We start from the raw sequence: 12833 nt of genomic DNA, 5'->3' as shown, positions 1-12833 counted from the left end.
ACAGGCTCTATAATACACTCATTACAGGCTCTATAATACACTCATTATAGGCTCTATAATACACTTATTACAGGCTCTATAATACACTCATTATAGGCTCTATAATACACTTATTACAGGCTCTACAACAAACTAAAATGTAACGTATGTTTGTGTGCTCTCCTCAGACGTGGCCACGGCTTTCACCGAGGCTGTGCTGGAGGTTCAATCCGCCGTCGGAGAGAACTGTACTCTTGAATGCACCTCTGCTTATAAGCCAGGTGTCGAGTACAGAGCAGTGAGGTGGTACAAGGTAAAACTGCGCTTTATTTCATGGAACAAATACTTCACATGCACATCGTTTTCTAACGTAGACTTCACAGGAAGCTGACGTGTTCTTCTGGTTTTACGGTCGTTGGCATCAGGAAACAAACACGTCTCATTGGCTGCATTGAATTTAAATTGATGCAGCTTTCACTTTCTGTTTGCTGTTCCCTCCAAAAGTGCGTAACATGAAATAGATTGTATGATAAATATATGTATGCAATAATTCACTCTTTGTAGTATTGTTCAAGTAAAAGGAAGTAGTTACAGAGGTAAAAAGTAGTAGTAGTAGTTACTGAAATAGAAGTATAATCAGCAAAATGTACCTAAAGTAAAAGTCCTCAGTCAGAATGGCTCCATTCAAAGCGCTGCTATTCTGGTTTTTATCACTAATAAATAAATGTTAGAGAATTTTAATGTTCTTCAATGTGTACCCAATTTTAAATACTTTAGAAAATACTTTTTAGTTTTTTTTAACCATTACTATTTTCCACAAAAGTCCCATTAAGAGCACAAAAGCATCTGACTTAAAAACAAAACAGTAAAATGTTATGAACATAAAACATACACAGAAAAGTAAGAGACTTCCTTGTATTCATCCTTATATTTTTGTCTTTTATTTACTTATTTGTTATTTTATTTATTCCTCTTTACATTAATTAGTTTTACTTATTTATTGTTCTATTTATTCCTCTTTACATTTACACATTTTTTTTCTGATGTCTCAGGAAGGAGAGCCGCCGTCGTCCGGTCTCCACGGCCTCCTGACCAAAGACCTCCCCAACGGCACGACGCGGTGGTACCTCGGCCTGGAGCGAGCGGTGGAGCTGCTGGGCGAGTCTCGCGACATCATCCTGCCCAACGTCGCCTGCGGCGACGCCGGCTTGTACACGTGTCACCTGGCGGCACCCGTGGGCGAACAGAACCGGGAGGGCCAGGTGCTCCTCAGGCTGAGAGGTAAGAGTCTCCGCTGGGTTTCTCAGTCGCATATTTACCCAAAACGTTCCCAGTTCTCTGATGTGAAAAACATCTGGCCCCCTGAGGCGTCTATTCAACTTTGAATCGGGGAACTTCAAGTCGACAAACATCACTGTATTCCTTTGCTCATCTTATCTTGTTATCAGGTCATTGATGCAGGTTTTGAACTCGAGTAACTTGACTTTCTGTTTTCACTTTCAGATTGTCCCGCCGACGGTCCCACAGAAAACCGTCTGACGGACACTTACTTGGTTGTTTTCGCCACAATCGTGCTGATGCTTGCCCTCGTGATTTTCCTCATTAGCTACGTGAGTCTAACCCTGGAGAAAACAAATCATTCATTTTACAGTGACACAAACAACCCAGTTTACTGCTTTGTCCTTTTTCATTCCTCATTTAAATGTATGTTTTTTTTCTTCTCTCCACCACAGGGCAATTTAAAGAATATCATCACAGACAAAAACAGGACACCGAAAAAAGAAACGTTACTGGACGCACCGCTCAAACCGCTCGACAAAAAGGACTTACAGTCGATTTATACGTTGGGTCCTAAAGTGTCCAAAACAGCCACGATGAAGCACATCTACGTTTAAAGAATGTTGCCGAAAGAAGACGACCAGACGAACCGTGAAGACGCCACTAAACTGCTTCTCAGCGTGTCCTTATTTCTACCACATCTCCAACTTCACTTGTGATTCAAGAAAAATTCCAGTTTTGACACCGATAATCCCTCCAATGAGCAACAGAAACCTTTAATTGGACGATCACAGACTTCTAATAAACAATGACCCCCCCCCTAATATTAAAAACCTCTCAAGGACCAACGCCTAGAAAACTCTTCAGAAGCTAAAACAAAATGTGGACACGGAGCGGGATCTCCCGGCACCGGACAGAAGCTGCCGTTGGCCCCGGTGGGGGGGCCGCTGTTGCTCAGGAGATAGACCGGGTGATGAAAGGACGGTGGTTGGATTCCCATCGGGCTCCTCCTGTCCACCTGTGGAAGTGTCCGATGGGCAAGAGGCTGAACCCGAAGTTGCTCCACCGATGGTCAATATAGATGGATGGATAGATGGATACTTTATTGATGTGTGTGATAGGTGCTAGACTGAGGATCTATGTCCTCTTTCATTCCCAAACCTGTGAAATGTGAAACAGTTTTCTGTAAATTTACCACTGGACCAATAAGTCTAATATTTTTTGTGCTCATTTATTCACGGTGATTCATTTTACTTTTTTAAAAACTATTTTATTCACTGTTTTTCTTTACGTCACTGACTGCTGACTTCTCTCTGAACCCCTCAACCCGCTGGTGGGATTTAAAAGCATGTTTTCTTTAAAACGATCGGTGTTTTCATCTTTCCGACGGTCCTTGAAAACATCATGTGTTACCAACGCTTCAGTCAGAAAAAGCATTTAAAAAAATAAAAATAAATAATGTATAAAGAAAGTTCTTCCTCACTGAGACTTTACGCATTCTGTTGTTATGATTGAACCTTCTCTGCACAGAGAATAAATAGGAAGAATATATTCGGTATTCTTTATTTCACCATTAAAAGACTCACATAATGAGATTTTTTCCAACACGAACTTGGCGTCTCGAACAATAGCCAACAGAGACTCCTTCTGCCTCTACTTACCTCCAGATAAAGTTAAGAGAGAGAGGACAGAGGATGGTCGTCTTCACTGGGATCCTGAAGGACTTGTTTGAGTCCAAATAACTACAAATTCTTATTTGGTGAGTCGTTGAAATTTAGAAAATTGATCCAGGAAGACTATATCGTGAGACTGTACGCAGATCTGTCTCTTATTGTTCTCATTGGGCTTTTATTTTGTTTTGCGGGTTTATTGTGGATGTTGGTTAAACTTGTATCTCAGTGTTTTTCTGAGCAGTGACGATTGGGTTACTGGAAGATGAGGGTGAGTGTTTGACAGTCACGTTGAATACCTGAAAGGTTGAATATATTCGGGGTAGATGTTAAACACTGAAGTCCTTTGACCTAAGAGACTCCACACCAAAAGGCCACATTCTGTCTCAGAAACTGCACATCCATAGTTTGGTCTCATTCTGAACCAGCAGATTGTTTCACACCTGATATTTTATGCTCCACTAAAGTTAAGCACGATACAAGTACAACAAATGCTCCTTTTTCTAACACCTGCATTCTATTTATAACATTTTCATTTATCTACTTGTGTTATAAATACTTTGTCTCCAGACACCAGACAAAGCCGTTTTACTCTCCATATCTTTTACATCACATGTCGGTGGGAAACTCCACTGTGTCACACTTGAAGCAGCAGTAGGAAGCGAGTCGTGGTGGCCTTTAAAAGAAGAAGAACTGAAAATGGATGACATGCCTCAGCTTTGTGATATCTATGTGGACTCATCGGGGGAAAGCCCTCAGCAACGTCGTCACAGTCTGCTTCTGTCTGCTTCTGTTGTTAAATAATGGAGAACTCCTTTCATAAAATATCTTATAAATAGATGCATGTTTACGTTTATGTTTATGCAATGTTTACTTCATGTTACGCATTGCTGGTCTATCGGTGTTCTTTGGTTCAGTTTGAGACTTGTATATGTTGAGCAATAAAAAAATGTAATATTGGAAACTGAAGGATTAACAGAAGAGTTTTGGTTATGTTTTATAAAAAAGGAAGGACTGGAGGGTTTGTAAAGAAATGTTTTTAATAAGTGAGATCTTGTGTTCTCAGCTTTTTGAGACGTCATGGCGGCTTGTTTTGAGCTTTTAGTTCAGAGCCAATGAACGAGTTTGTTGTGAGATTAGATTTGAATCTAGAAGAATAAGTGGAATTAAAGACACTGATATTGAATTTGTCTCTGGTTTCACTTTGTTTTTACTCTTAAGTTTTGTTTATATATGTAAAACATTGCTGTTTGTTGACGGATAAAAGGACATTTGTCTGTTATAAGCTAATCTTTTTGTTCCTGGTGTTCAGTTTGTTAACGCTCACAGACGTTAAGATAGAATACTATCTTTACTCTGCAGACATGCTACATGGCAGCCCTCTATCCTCATTCCAACGCTTGTTTCCCTTTAATAAACATGTTAAAGAACCTTTTTGAGCATTTATGTGACTCACCTCTGATTGTGATGAAGTTTATGATACATTTATGACAGTTGAAACAAAAACATTATTTTAATCTGTGTTTTAGGTTTGTGGTTGTTGTGAAAATAATCTCTGATTTATTCTATAGGGGAACTCCATCTGAAGTGTGGCTTCATGAGTTTCAATTCTACAAAAGTGAAATGTGAGGAAATTCTCAGGAGGGGAAATTCGTTTGACAGATTCATTCATTTTGAGTCATAAAATTCTGACAACATAAAGACAAAAGATGGAATAAGTAGCACTCAGTGATTTTAATGATGAGTTTGTGATTTTATCCATTTCATGTTTACTCTGAAGAAGACTTTGTTTGATAAAACGATTATTACTTTAACTGTTTGACTGTTTTTTTTATTTAAGTGGGCAAAATTGAAGCTGAAGAGGCTGAGGTATCCTCACTTTTACTCTGTAAACACTGGATACTACATATCCCATAATGCAACTTGACAACTGTTTCGCAAGCTAAAGTTGGAGGTTAACTAAATAGAACTAGTTATTGTTAAAGGTCACAAGACTAATAACCTGAAACACTTTATCAGCCAATATTTTGTGTTGTTTTCTACCTTTTTACTTTGTTTTTATGGCAGTTTTTGAACAAGATGCGTATGTATGAAATATATTTTCATCAGTTTTCTCTTCCTTAGAGACACCTGTGCTGTTGAACTTTATTAGCAACGTGAGCTTCATGACATTTGAGAGGTTCACGGTGAACAACACGTCTGTTGGGAAACCACCATCACCGATGTTTGTACAGTTTTAGTTGTGTTTCTTTCATTTAGTAAGTTAACATCTTAACAGGAAGCAAAACCTTCATCTGTTTCCTTTCCTCAGGTGTAAATATAGTTCAGCTTCCACCCACAACGTTCACACTTCACTTTAAAACGCAGAAGAGACCTTTTCAAAATAACACTTCTCGTAAAGCAGAGAAGTTTCTATTACAATATCTTTAAATAGCTTTTCTTTGAATTATGTGATACATTTGGTTTTACATGTAGTTGTTTTGTGTCTCTTTGTAGTTGTTTTGTTCTTTGTTCATGAAGTTCTTTTCGTATGTGGTTGTTTTGCCCTCTTTTTGTTATCAGTTTGTGTATCTTTGTAAGACTTTTTTTATCTTTATGTAGTTGCTTCGTGTCTTTTCATCATCATTTCGTGTCTCTTTGTGGTCTTGTTGTGTCTCTTTGTGGTAATTAAAGTCTCTTCACTGTGTCTCTTTGTAGGACATTTTGTAGGTGAAGTCCAGCGGGGACACCTGACACTTTGGTCCCTATGGGCCTGTTCTCCGGGAGGCCCGATCAGTAATCCACACATGCTCTGTAGGTGTGTTTGCTTAAATGAATATTCTGTCACCACAGGTGGTCTGCTAACAAGTGAAGAAGAAGATGTCCTCAAACTGTGCTTTATTCACTGCCACACATATAATACAAGCCAGCTCAAGGTGAGCAAAGAGAATAACACTACGCAGTTTTTATACTAATTATATTAACAACTACTACAACACACAGAGAGGATTAAACCAAATAGTATGTGTTTATATTATATAACAGGTAACAGAGCATATTATTGAAGCATGTGTTGAATCTACTGATACGAACTATGTTATTTGTCCACTAGAAGGCGCTGCAGGATTATTTAAAGGCCATAATGCTGACTGTCTGAACAACAACTTCTATTTTACTAGAATGCATTTTATTTACAATTTCCTTTTATTAATATAACTTGCCAACTACTAGGTGAGAGACTGGTTTTGTTGCATTCCCAATCAAGATAACACACTAAACGTTCTGTTCAATATACAGCTGTAATGTCATGAATGAAGCTACATGAATCTTAGTGTCTGACATCAGTTTCTGCATCTGCATTTCCTGCATCCTCACAGAAACAGTCAAACTTTACAGCAACAAAAAAAACATTCAACCTCTCTAGAAGAATAATGTTCCTTCTGTCAGCAGGCTACAGTAAGTATATGATGGTACATCTCAAGGGGTTTATCGTCATACATTTGAAAGTTGCTTGTATAAAGGCAAGTCACTTTTTAAAATCCTTTGTTGGCTGTTCTAGCGCCATCTGGTTGTCGTGGCCGAGTGGTTAAGGCGATGGACTAGAAATCCATTGGGGTCTCCCCGCGCAGGTTCGAATCCTGCCGACAACGTGATAAAATTTTCCTCTAAAAAATCATTTCAGTTTTTCTAGATGGTACGTTGGTTTTAGTATTATTATTATATAACATTTAGGCTGGAAAAAACGTTGTGCTAACGCATCGGCGTTCCTTAAAGTTATATTTGACTAACTAGGGTAAGTATGATCAACATTAACATTATAATTTATGTAAATATTAAGTTCATAAAAGGGGGTATGACCACTAGTATATGCTAAACCTTTTCGACCATTGTGATATTTGAGGTATACATTTATTGTTGTTGGTTATTTTATTTCTTAGTATTTATTACATCTATAAATCAGTTATTTATGTTGTCCTACGTCTTAGCCTTGTGCCTCTCTAATATCTGAATGTAACCTTACACCCCAGGAATTATAAAAGTCTTATCTTTGAAGTTAAAATTAACAAAACAATTCGTCTCTGGTCCGAGCTAACGTCACATTATATGTGCAACGTAAATACACTGTGCAATACTACAATTATTCTGTCTGTATAATATTGCAATACTTCAATTATTCTGTCTGTATATATAATATTTTAGTTATTGTGAATTTTTTACTTTTCTTAGTTATTTAATACTCTTTACTGTTTTATTACTTCTTTTGATTTTTTTGTACTATGTCTCTTGTTTGCACTATCCTATATACTGCTGTGATCCTATAAATGTCCCCGCTGCGGGACTAATAAAGGATTCTTTTATTTTATCTTATTTTATTAATTTTGCGACACTTATTTTGAAGGAGGTTGTCGCTCCGTTTCCGCTCTGTTCTCCTGTTACTTAGCAACGACGAACGCTCTGAGCGTGCTAGCTTGTGTGCAAAAACATGGCCGACGATGAAGAAGAAGACCTGGACGAACTGCTGGATGAAGTAGAAAAAAGGTTTTGTCGCAACGTTTCTGTCACGTGTTCCGCTCGCGTGGACCCGAGCGAGGTGGGAAAATGCGGGAAAGACAGCGAAGGACAAAGAAAACACAACAGGTAAACAATGCTAATGTGGCTAGCCAATGCTAGCTAAGCTAGGTAATGCTAGCTAATGCTAGCTAACAGTGGGATGTACCATTGTGCTAAGTAAAGGTGCAGTAAAGTTAGCTTGTGTTCATAATAACTACTAAAACAGACACCTATCATTTCTAATAATAATAATGATAACTAGAACAGACACCTATCAAAGTTCAAAGGAAATTAAAAATAAGGAAATAATTGAAAATATTTTTTTGAAAGCAGCTTCAGTGAGTAATCTCCAAAACTAGGACTGTGCAATGTGAGTTCTACCCCCCCACACACACACATAGAAACTTAATGTATGTACAAATATTTCAATTAAATAAATAAATATATATATATATAGTTGCATAACAGAGAAAGCTCCATATTGTTTATTTAATTTCCTGTAGCCAGGTTTAGAAATACTTAAGTCCTGAGAAGTCAACACCAAAACAAAAGTCAATAAATATTGGTATCTGGATTTTTCACGTTTAATTCCCTACACACGGCTCTAAATGCTGCCTTCTCCAAACTAGCACATCTAACATACTGCAGAAATGCTGACTCCTTAAAAAGCAAACATTGTGTCTAAAAACACTGGAATCAGCCTAAAAGGTGACGTTTAAATCGATGAATCGATGAAACATCGTGTCGTCTTTACTGAAGCTCGATACTTGACTTTCTTTCCTCTGATTTTAGAGCCACAACACCCGACCAGCCGGTGAGCAGCGTCGCCGACGATATTGACGCTCTTCTGGAAGAATTACTGGAGGACGACTCCAGCGATTCCTCTCAACTAAAGGTGAACATGTACTTTATATAGAAAGATGTAAACATCACGTTAACAACTATTACTTTTCTCCACATGGAATATGTTTTTATAAAGGTCTAGGTCTAGAGTGTCTAGGTGTGCCTGTGACATTCACCTTCCTCGAGTCTTGGAAGAAAATAGTAAATTAAAAGAAGCCATATTTTAATGAAATACATTTTTAGGGAAGTTAAAGTATTAAATAATCATGGGAAACACTAGTGAAAAAAAGACGTAATTATTAAAGTGTTAGTAAGTAATCATCGTCATAATCAAACCGATCTGTTCCCTTTGTGTTTTTATGGTGAGGAGGATCACATCTCCTCTTTTAACATCTTACAAATGAATACACTTCAAAGAAATAAAACTCTTTAAGGACTCGAGCGTAACGATGAGGTCTCACAAACGAGTTCAGTGCATTTTCTTCCTTATAAAGTTTTAGTAATGCTTATTGTTTAAGTAATTAAAATCCAACTTTGTTTACATCATGTTTACTAGCTTGCAGTCTTTTTCTTCCCTTCCTTCACTTCACAGCATCAATAAAGTCACTAGTTTTAATAAAACTAAATGATTTACCTCTGAAATATAAAGATTAATTCATGTAATTTAGTGAAATAGAAATACTTCAAGTATCTCAAAGTTGTAATTACTACCAAACGTTATCATCATGCGGCCGTCTCATCTCCAGTTTAAATTATGAAAATATGAAAATAAACGAGAACCACAGACGCCTGTAAAATGTGACTGAATCCACATGAATGTTGTATCAGACAAACACAGGTGGAAATAAATCCATCCAGCTTCAAATGAAGTGACGTCAGATTCTTTACTACAACAATGTGTTTTCTTTATTTGACTTTTCATTTCAGACGCAACAGTTCCCTAAAGGAACACAAGTAGAGAAGAAGCTGTCGTCTCAGTCAGGAGGGAGAAAGTAAGTGAACAACAACAACACACAGCTGTGAGTAATAACTACAGCTGCTTCATATGATAATAACTACAATAACCACAGACACTTTATAATAACCATCATTTATAAATGGTTAATTTTTTTATAGTTATTTGTCTGTTTAACAAACAATGAGATAATAACTAATAATGTTTACATTTATAGGACTTTGTATACTATAAAGTATTTGTTAATGATTAGTACATTATTTGTAAACTTTTAAGAAATCCTTTGTAAACATCTATAAACATTTAATAGAGCGATGGACCAAAAACCAATTTTGAATCTGGTCAAAGTTTGAGCTATGTAAATAATGTTTATAGATGCTTTACAGAGTATTAATTAACCATTCAAGAAAGAATTATTATCATCAGTTACAACTTTATAATAGCCATGCAAATAATATTTATAGGCAGTTTACTAACTGTCAAAAGAACAGATTACTAATTATAATATTATGAATTATTTGTTTGTCAACTGTAAAATAACTATTCACTAAAGTGTAATTAACTCAATCAATCAATTTACCATAATTATTAATGATGGTTATTATAAGGTGTTTTTGTTTTTCTCATAAAAAGTGTAAACTATGTTTTCTATATTCTAATAATGTTTGTGTGAAACTGTTGACTCTCTTAACGTCGGATGTTGCTTTTCTTTGTGCATTGTTCATCATTCGTCCAGGTGTTGTCCTGTTTTTGTTGGCGGGAGCTCCGTCACAAGCGGCGTCGGAACGCCAACGTCCAAGAGGTGAGAAAACACCTCAGAGTTTTCACAACAACTTTAATAAATACACTCCTGTTAACGGTGATGACTGATGCACAGGTCATGTGACCAGCTGAGGTGTACGTCCTGTGACTTCCGGGTGCTGACGTTTGACAACTGTGAGTGGGACTCGTCCTGTGATTACCTGTTCCTCAGGTGAGTCTGCAACGAGGCATGAAGTCCACACGGCACCACCATTCCTCCAACGCTTCCCATTTTACTTCTCTGTCCTTGTAGAAGTAAAAGGATTCAGAAGGAGATCAGGGGAACGTCTGAGAAAAAGAACAACGATGTTTTGTCTCCTTTCTTCTTCTGTTCACCTCGCGTCCCTTTTGAATTTATCTGGCGACCCCTTCAGGGGTCCAGATCCCCTGCTTGGAAACCGATCTACGATATATCTCTTATTGGCCAGATGTTGATCACTCAACAGATGTAAACATTACAAATGTGTCACATTTTGTTTTACCGTTGCAATGTGTGTAAAGGACGCCGCCATCTTGGTTTTTGTCCGTGGCCATCATTGTCTAACAACAATTATGATAATGATAACTATTATTATTATAACAGTTATAATATTAATACTAATAATAGTTTTCATAGTAGTGGTAATAATAGTATTTACATTGATTATTCTAACTAATAATAATAATTGTGATGATATAAAAATGTCATGTGGTTATTTTACAATATTATAATATTAAAGACAAGCTACTCTCATAAATCCTCATGAATTATTCATGTTTACCAACGTCGTGTTTCTTTTGTGTCTTTTGCAGGAACAACATGCCGGACCGTGAGAAGCTCAGAGCCAGGCTGAAGAAGAGGAGAGGTGTTCGGGCTTTCGCCTGTCAGTGCAGCTGGTTCTCCACGACGGAGCCGACGGACCTCAGAGACCGAGCGGAGCTCAGATGGGTCTGTGGGAACCACCGGGACTGATGCTGCTCAAGAGAACGTACGGATGTATGACTGGAAAGTTTACGGACAGAGAAACTGTCTTTCACTCCTTTCTTTATCTAACACACAACACGACCGTCCTGCAGTTAAATAATCACCTCGACTCGTCCTCACGGTTTGTCAAACTAAAGTCACACCACAGATGTTTGGAGTTTTCTTGCCCCTGTTGATAATATTCAGCGTCTGCAGAGGTTCAGCTCACTAATGTTCAAGTCACAGTTTAGTTTGATCAAAGCTTTATTGTTCAGCTGCAAACACAAACAAAGACACACGGTGAAAACAGCAGATGTGGAATTATTCAGTAATTATTTTTAATGATTGTTTACATAACATGTATAGAGACTATTTTCAGTGGCGGAATGATCCACATTTGGTTCTCTTGTGGAAGGGAAGGTTCCTCCTGTTAGACCCTTCTTTGTACTTTCAAAATAAAAGCTGCGACATTGCATTCCCCCCACACACTTTATTTTTTATTGTTAAACAACAAAACAATAATTATAAATAAGTATTAAAATAAAAGCATTGTTGTCTGTATTACTTATAAAAAAAAATCAAAACACTAAATCATTAACTATATTGTCAAAATGATCTTTTTTAAGCCATGGTAGGAAAACACTTCTTCTTCTCCCTTTCTGTAAGATAGTCAATGTGAGTTATACTTATGTCTGTGAATAAATACTGAGGACAAACTTCTCACCACGGTCGGTCTGCGTTCTGTTTGCTCAGTTTAGTCTGTTTAATGTTTGAATGTAAAATGTTTGTGAACAGAAAAGTGAAAATAAATCCAGTGGCTCCTGTCCAGCAGGGGGCGCTGTGAGCTTCAGCGTCAACAATAAGACGCTCGAGAACGAGACGAACCCGGAAGTGAAACATCAACAGACGGTCACGTGAGGATGCTGAAGGCTGAAGATGGAAGAAACAGACTTTAATGATATTTTAGATGACTGGTTTATCGAGTCCCTGAAAACGTGAGAAAATAAGAAGTTTCCTCTTTGTTTTAGCATGTTTAAAGTGTTTTAATTCGGCTTGCTTTTAATGCACGTAGCAGACCTAAGTGATACACAACATTATCTGTTCATTAAACTTATCTACGGTGGTCTAAGTTAAATATATCCATTGCCAATTGAAGAGTGGATTCTATTAATTAGGAACAATAAATCGTGTTTTATAGTTACGGTAGGTGTGCTTAGCCCTGACATAGGGAAACAATAAATATGTCATATTTTGGATGGAGTGTGGTGTGAATACTGAACAAAAACATGTTACCATCAAATACAAAATGTGAACATTAAACCTCCCTAAAGAGTGACCTAACACTGCCACATATATGTGTAAATATCATTGTGGTGTTTCTAAAATGATCTCAATAAATACCTTCAGGTACAAAGATCTTCATGTGTATCAGCTGGAACATCCCACCCAGGTGTTGGAGTGGACGTCAGGGAAGAGTGAGTTCATACTTTACGTTTTAGCAATACTCATTATCTGAAAATGTTACATTTCAAATTGGTCTGAATGCACACAGAATAAGCGTTAATTGCATTTAAAGTCAAACGGAACCTTTTATCTTTGTGTTTCCAGCCGTGTGCGTCGCAGGATTCAGTCCGTCTACAAATGAAATCCTGGAGCTGCATTTGCCTCTGAAACTGTTCGCTGATGACAATAAGGTGAGAGATTATTCCAAACTTTGGGTTTTTACGTTTTTACAAACATCCACATGTCACGTTATGCCTCTGCTGTGGCTGTGTGTGTGTTGTGTTCAGGGTCTTTGTGCAGAGCGGGACTTTAAAGTTGTCCACGGTGGGTT

At 37.4% G+C, this 12833-nt stretch overlaps 3 protein-coding genes and 1 non-coding gene across 5 annotated transcripts in view; all 4 read left to right on the top strand.

Moving 5' to 3' along the window:
* Positions 1-145: 145 nt before the first annotated feature.
* On the top strand, positions 146-4113 carry LOC116394390 (uncharacterized; the record flags this gene model as incomplete). Its single annotated transcript, XM_031867444.1, has 4 exons — positions 146-292; positions 1032-1260; positions 1483-1589; positions 1713-4113. Coding segments are annotated over 4 exons (645 nt in total), but the record flags the coding sequence as incomplete, so codon positions are not given.
* Positions 4114-6474: 2361 nt separating this feature from the next.
* Positions 6475-6556, top strand: trnas-aga (transfer RNA serine (anticodon AGA)). Its single transcript has one exon. It is a non-coding gene; the product is annotated as a tRNA-Ser (tRNA).
* An 832-nt stretch (positions 6557-7388) lies between these two features.
* cfap418 (cilia and flagella associated protein 418) lies at positions 7389-11513 on the top strand. Of its 2 annotated transcripts, XM_031867257.1 has the most exons (6): positions 7389-7544; positions 8250-8352; positions 9228-9292; positions 9992-10057; positions 10133-10228; positions 10849-11513. In XM_031867257.1, the coding sequence occupies exons 1-6, from the start codon at positions 7390-7392 to the stop codon at positions 11006-11008; spliced, it is 645 nt and encodes a 214-aa protein (XP_031723117.1). In that variant the 5' UTR covers position 7389; the 3' UTR covers positions 11009-11513. The 2 variants fall into 2 exon arrangements, with proteins under 2 accessions (XP_031723117.1, XP_031723118.1); XM_031867258.1 differs by lacking the exon at positions 10133-10228.
* A 3-nt stretch (positions 11514-11516) lies between these two features.
* Positions 11517-12833, top strand: part of wdr73 (WD repeat domain 73) — a 13987-nt gene continuing 12670 nt past the window's right edge. Inside the window, exons 1-4 of the mRNA XM_031867357.1 lie at positions 11517-11994; positions 12407-12474; positions 12608-12693; positions 12790-12826. Coding sequence (XP_031723217.1) covers positions 11936-11994; positions 12407-12474; positions 12608-12693; positions 12790-12826 — 250 coding nt within the window. The 5' untranslated portion in view covers positions 11517-11935. The remainder of the gene's footprint in view (positions 11995-12406; positions 12475-12607; positions 12694-12789; positions 12827-12833) is intronic.

The sequence above is a fragment of the Anarrhichthys ocellatus genome, unplaced genomic scaffold, assembly GCF_004355925.1.
Source record: "Anarrhichthys ocellatus isolate YVR2014 unplaced genomic scaffold, GSC_Weel_1.0 scaffold39, whole genome shotgun sequence".
NCBI lineage: Eukaryota > Metazoa > Chordata > Actinopteri > Perciformes > Anarhichadidae > Anarrhichthys > Anarrhichthys ocellatus.
Note: the sequence above shows the minus strand (reverse complement) of the source record. Positions and strands in the feature narration are given on the sequence as shown.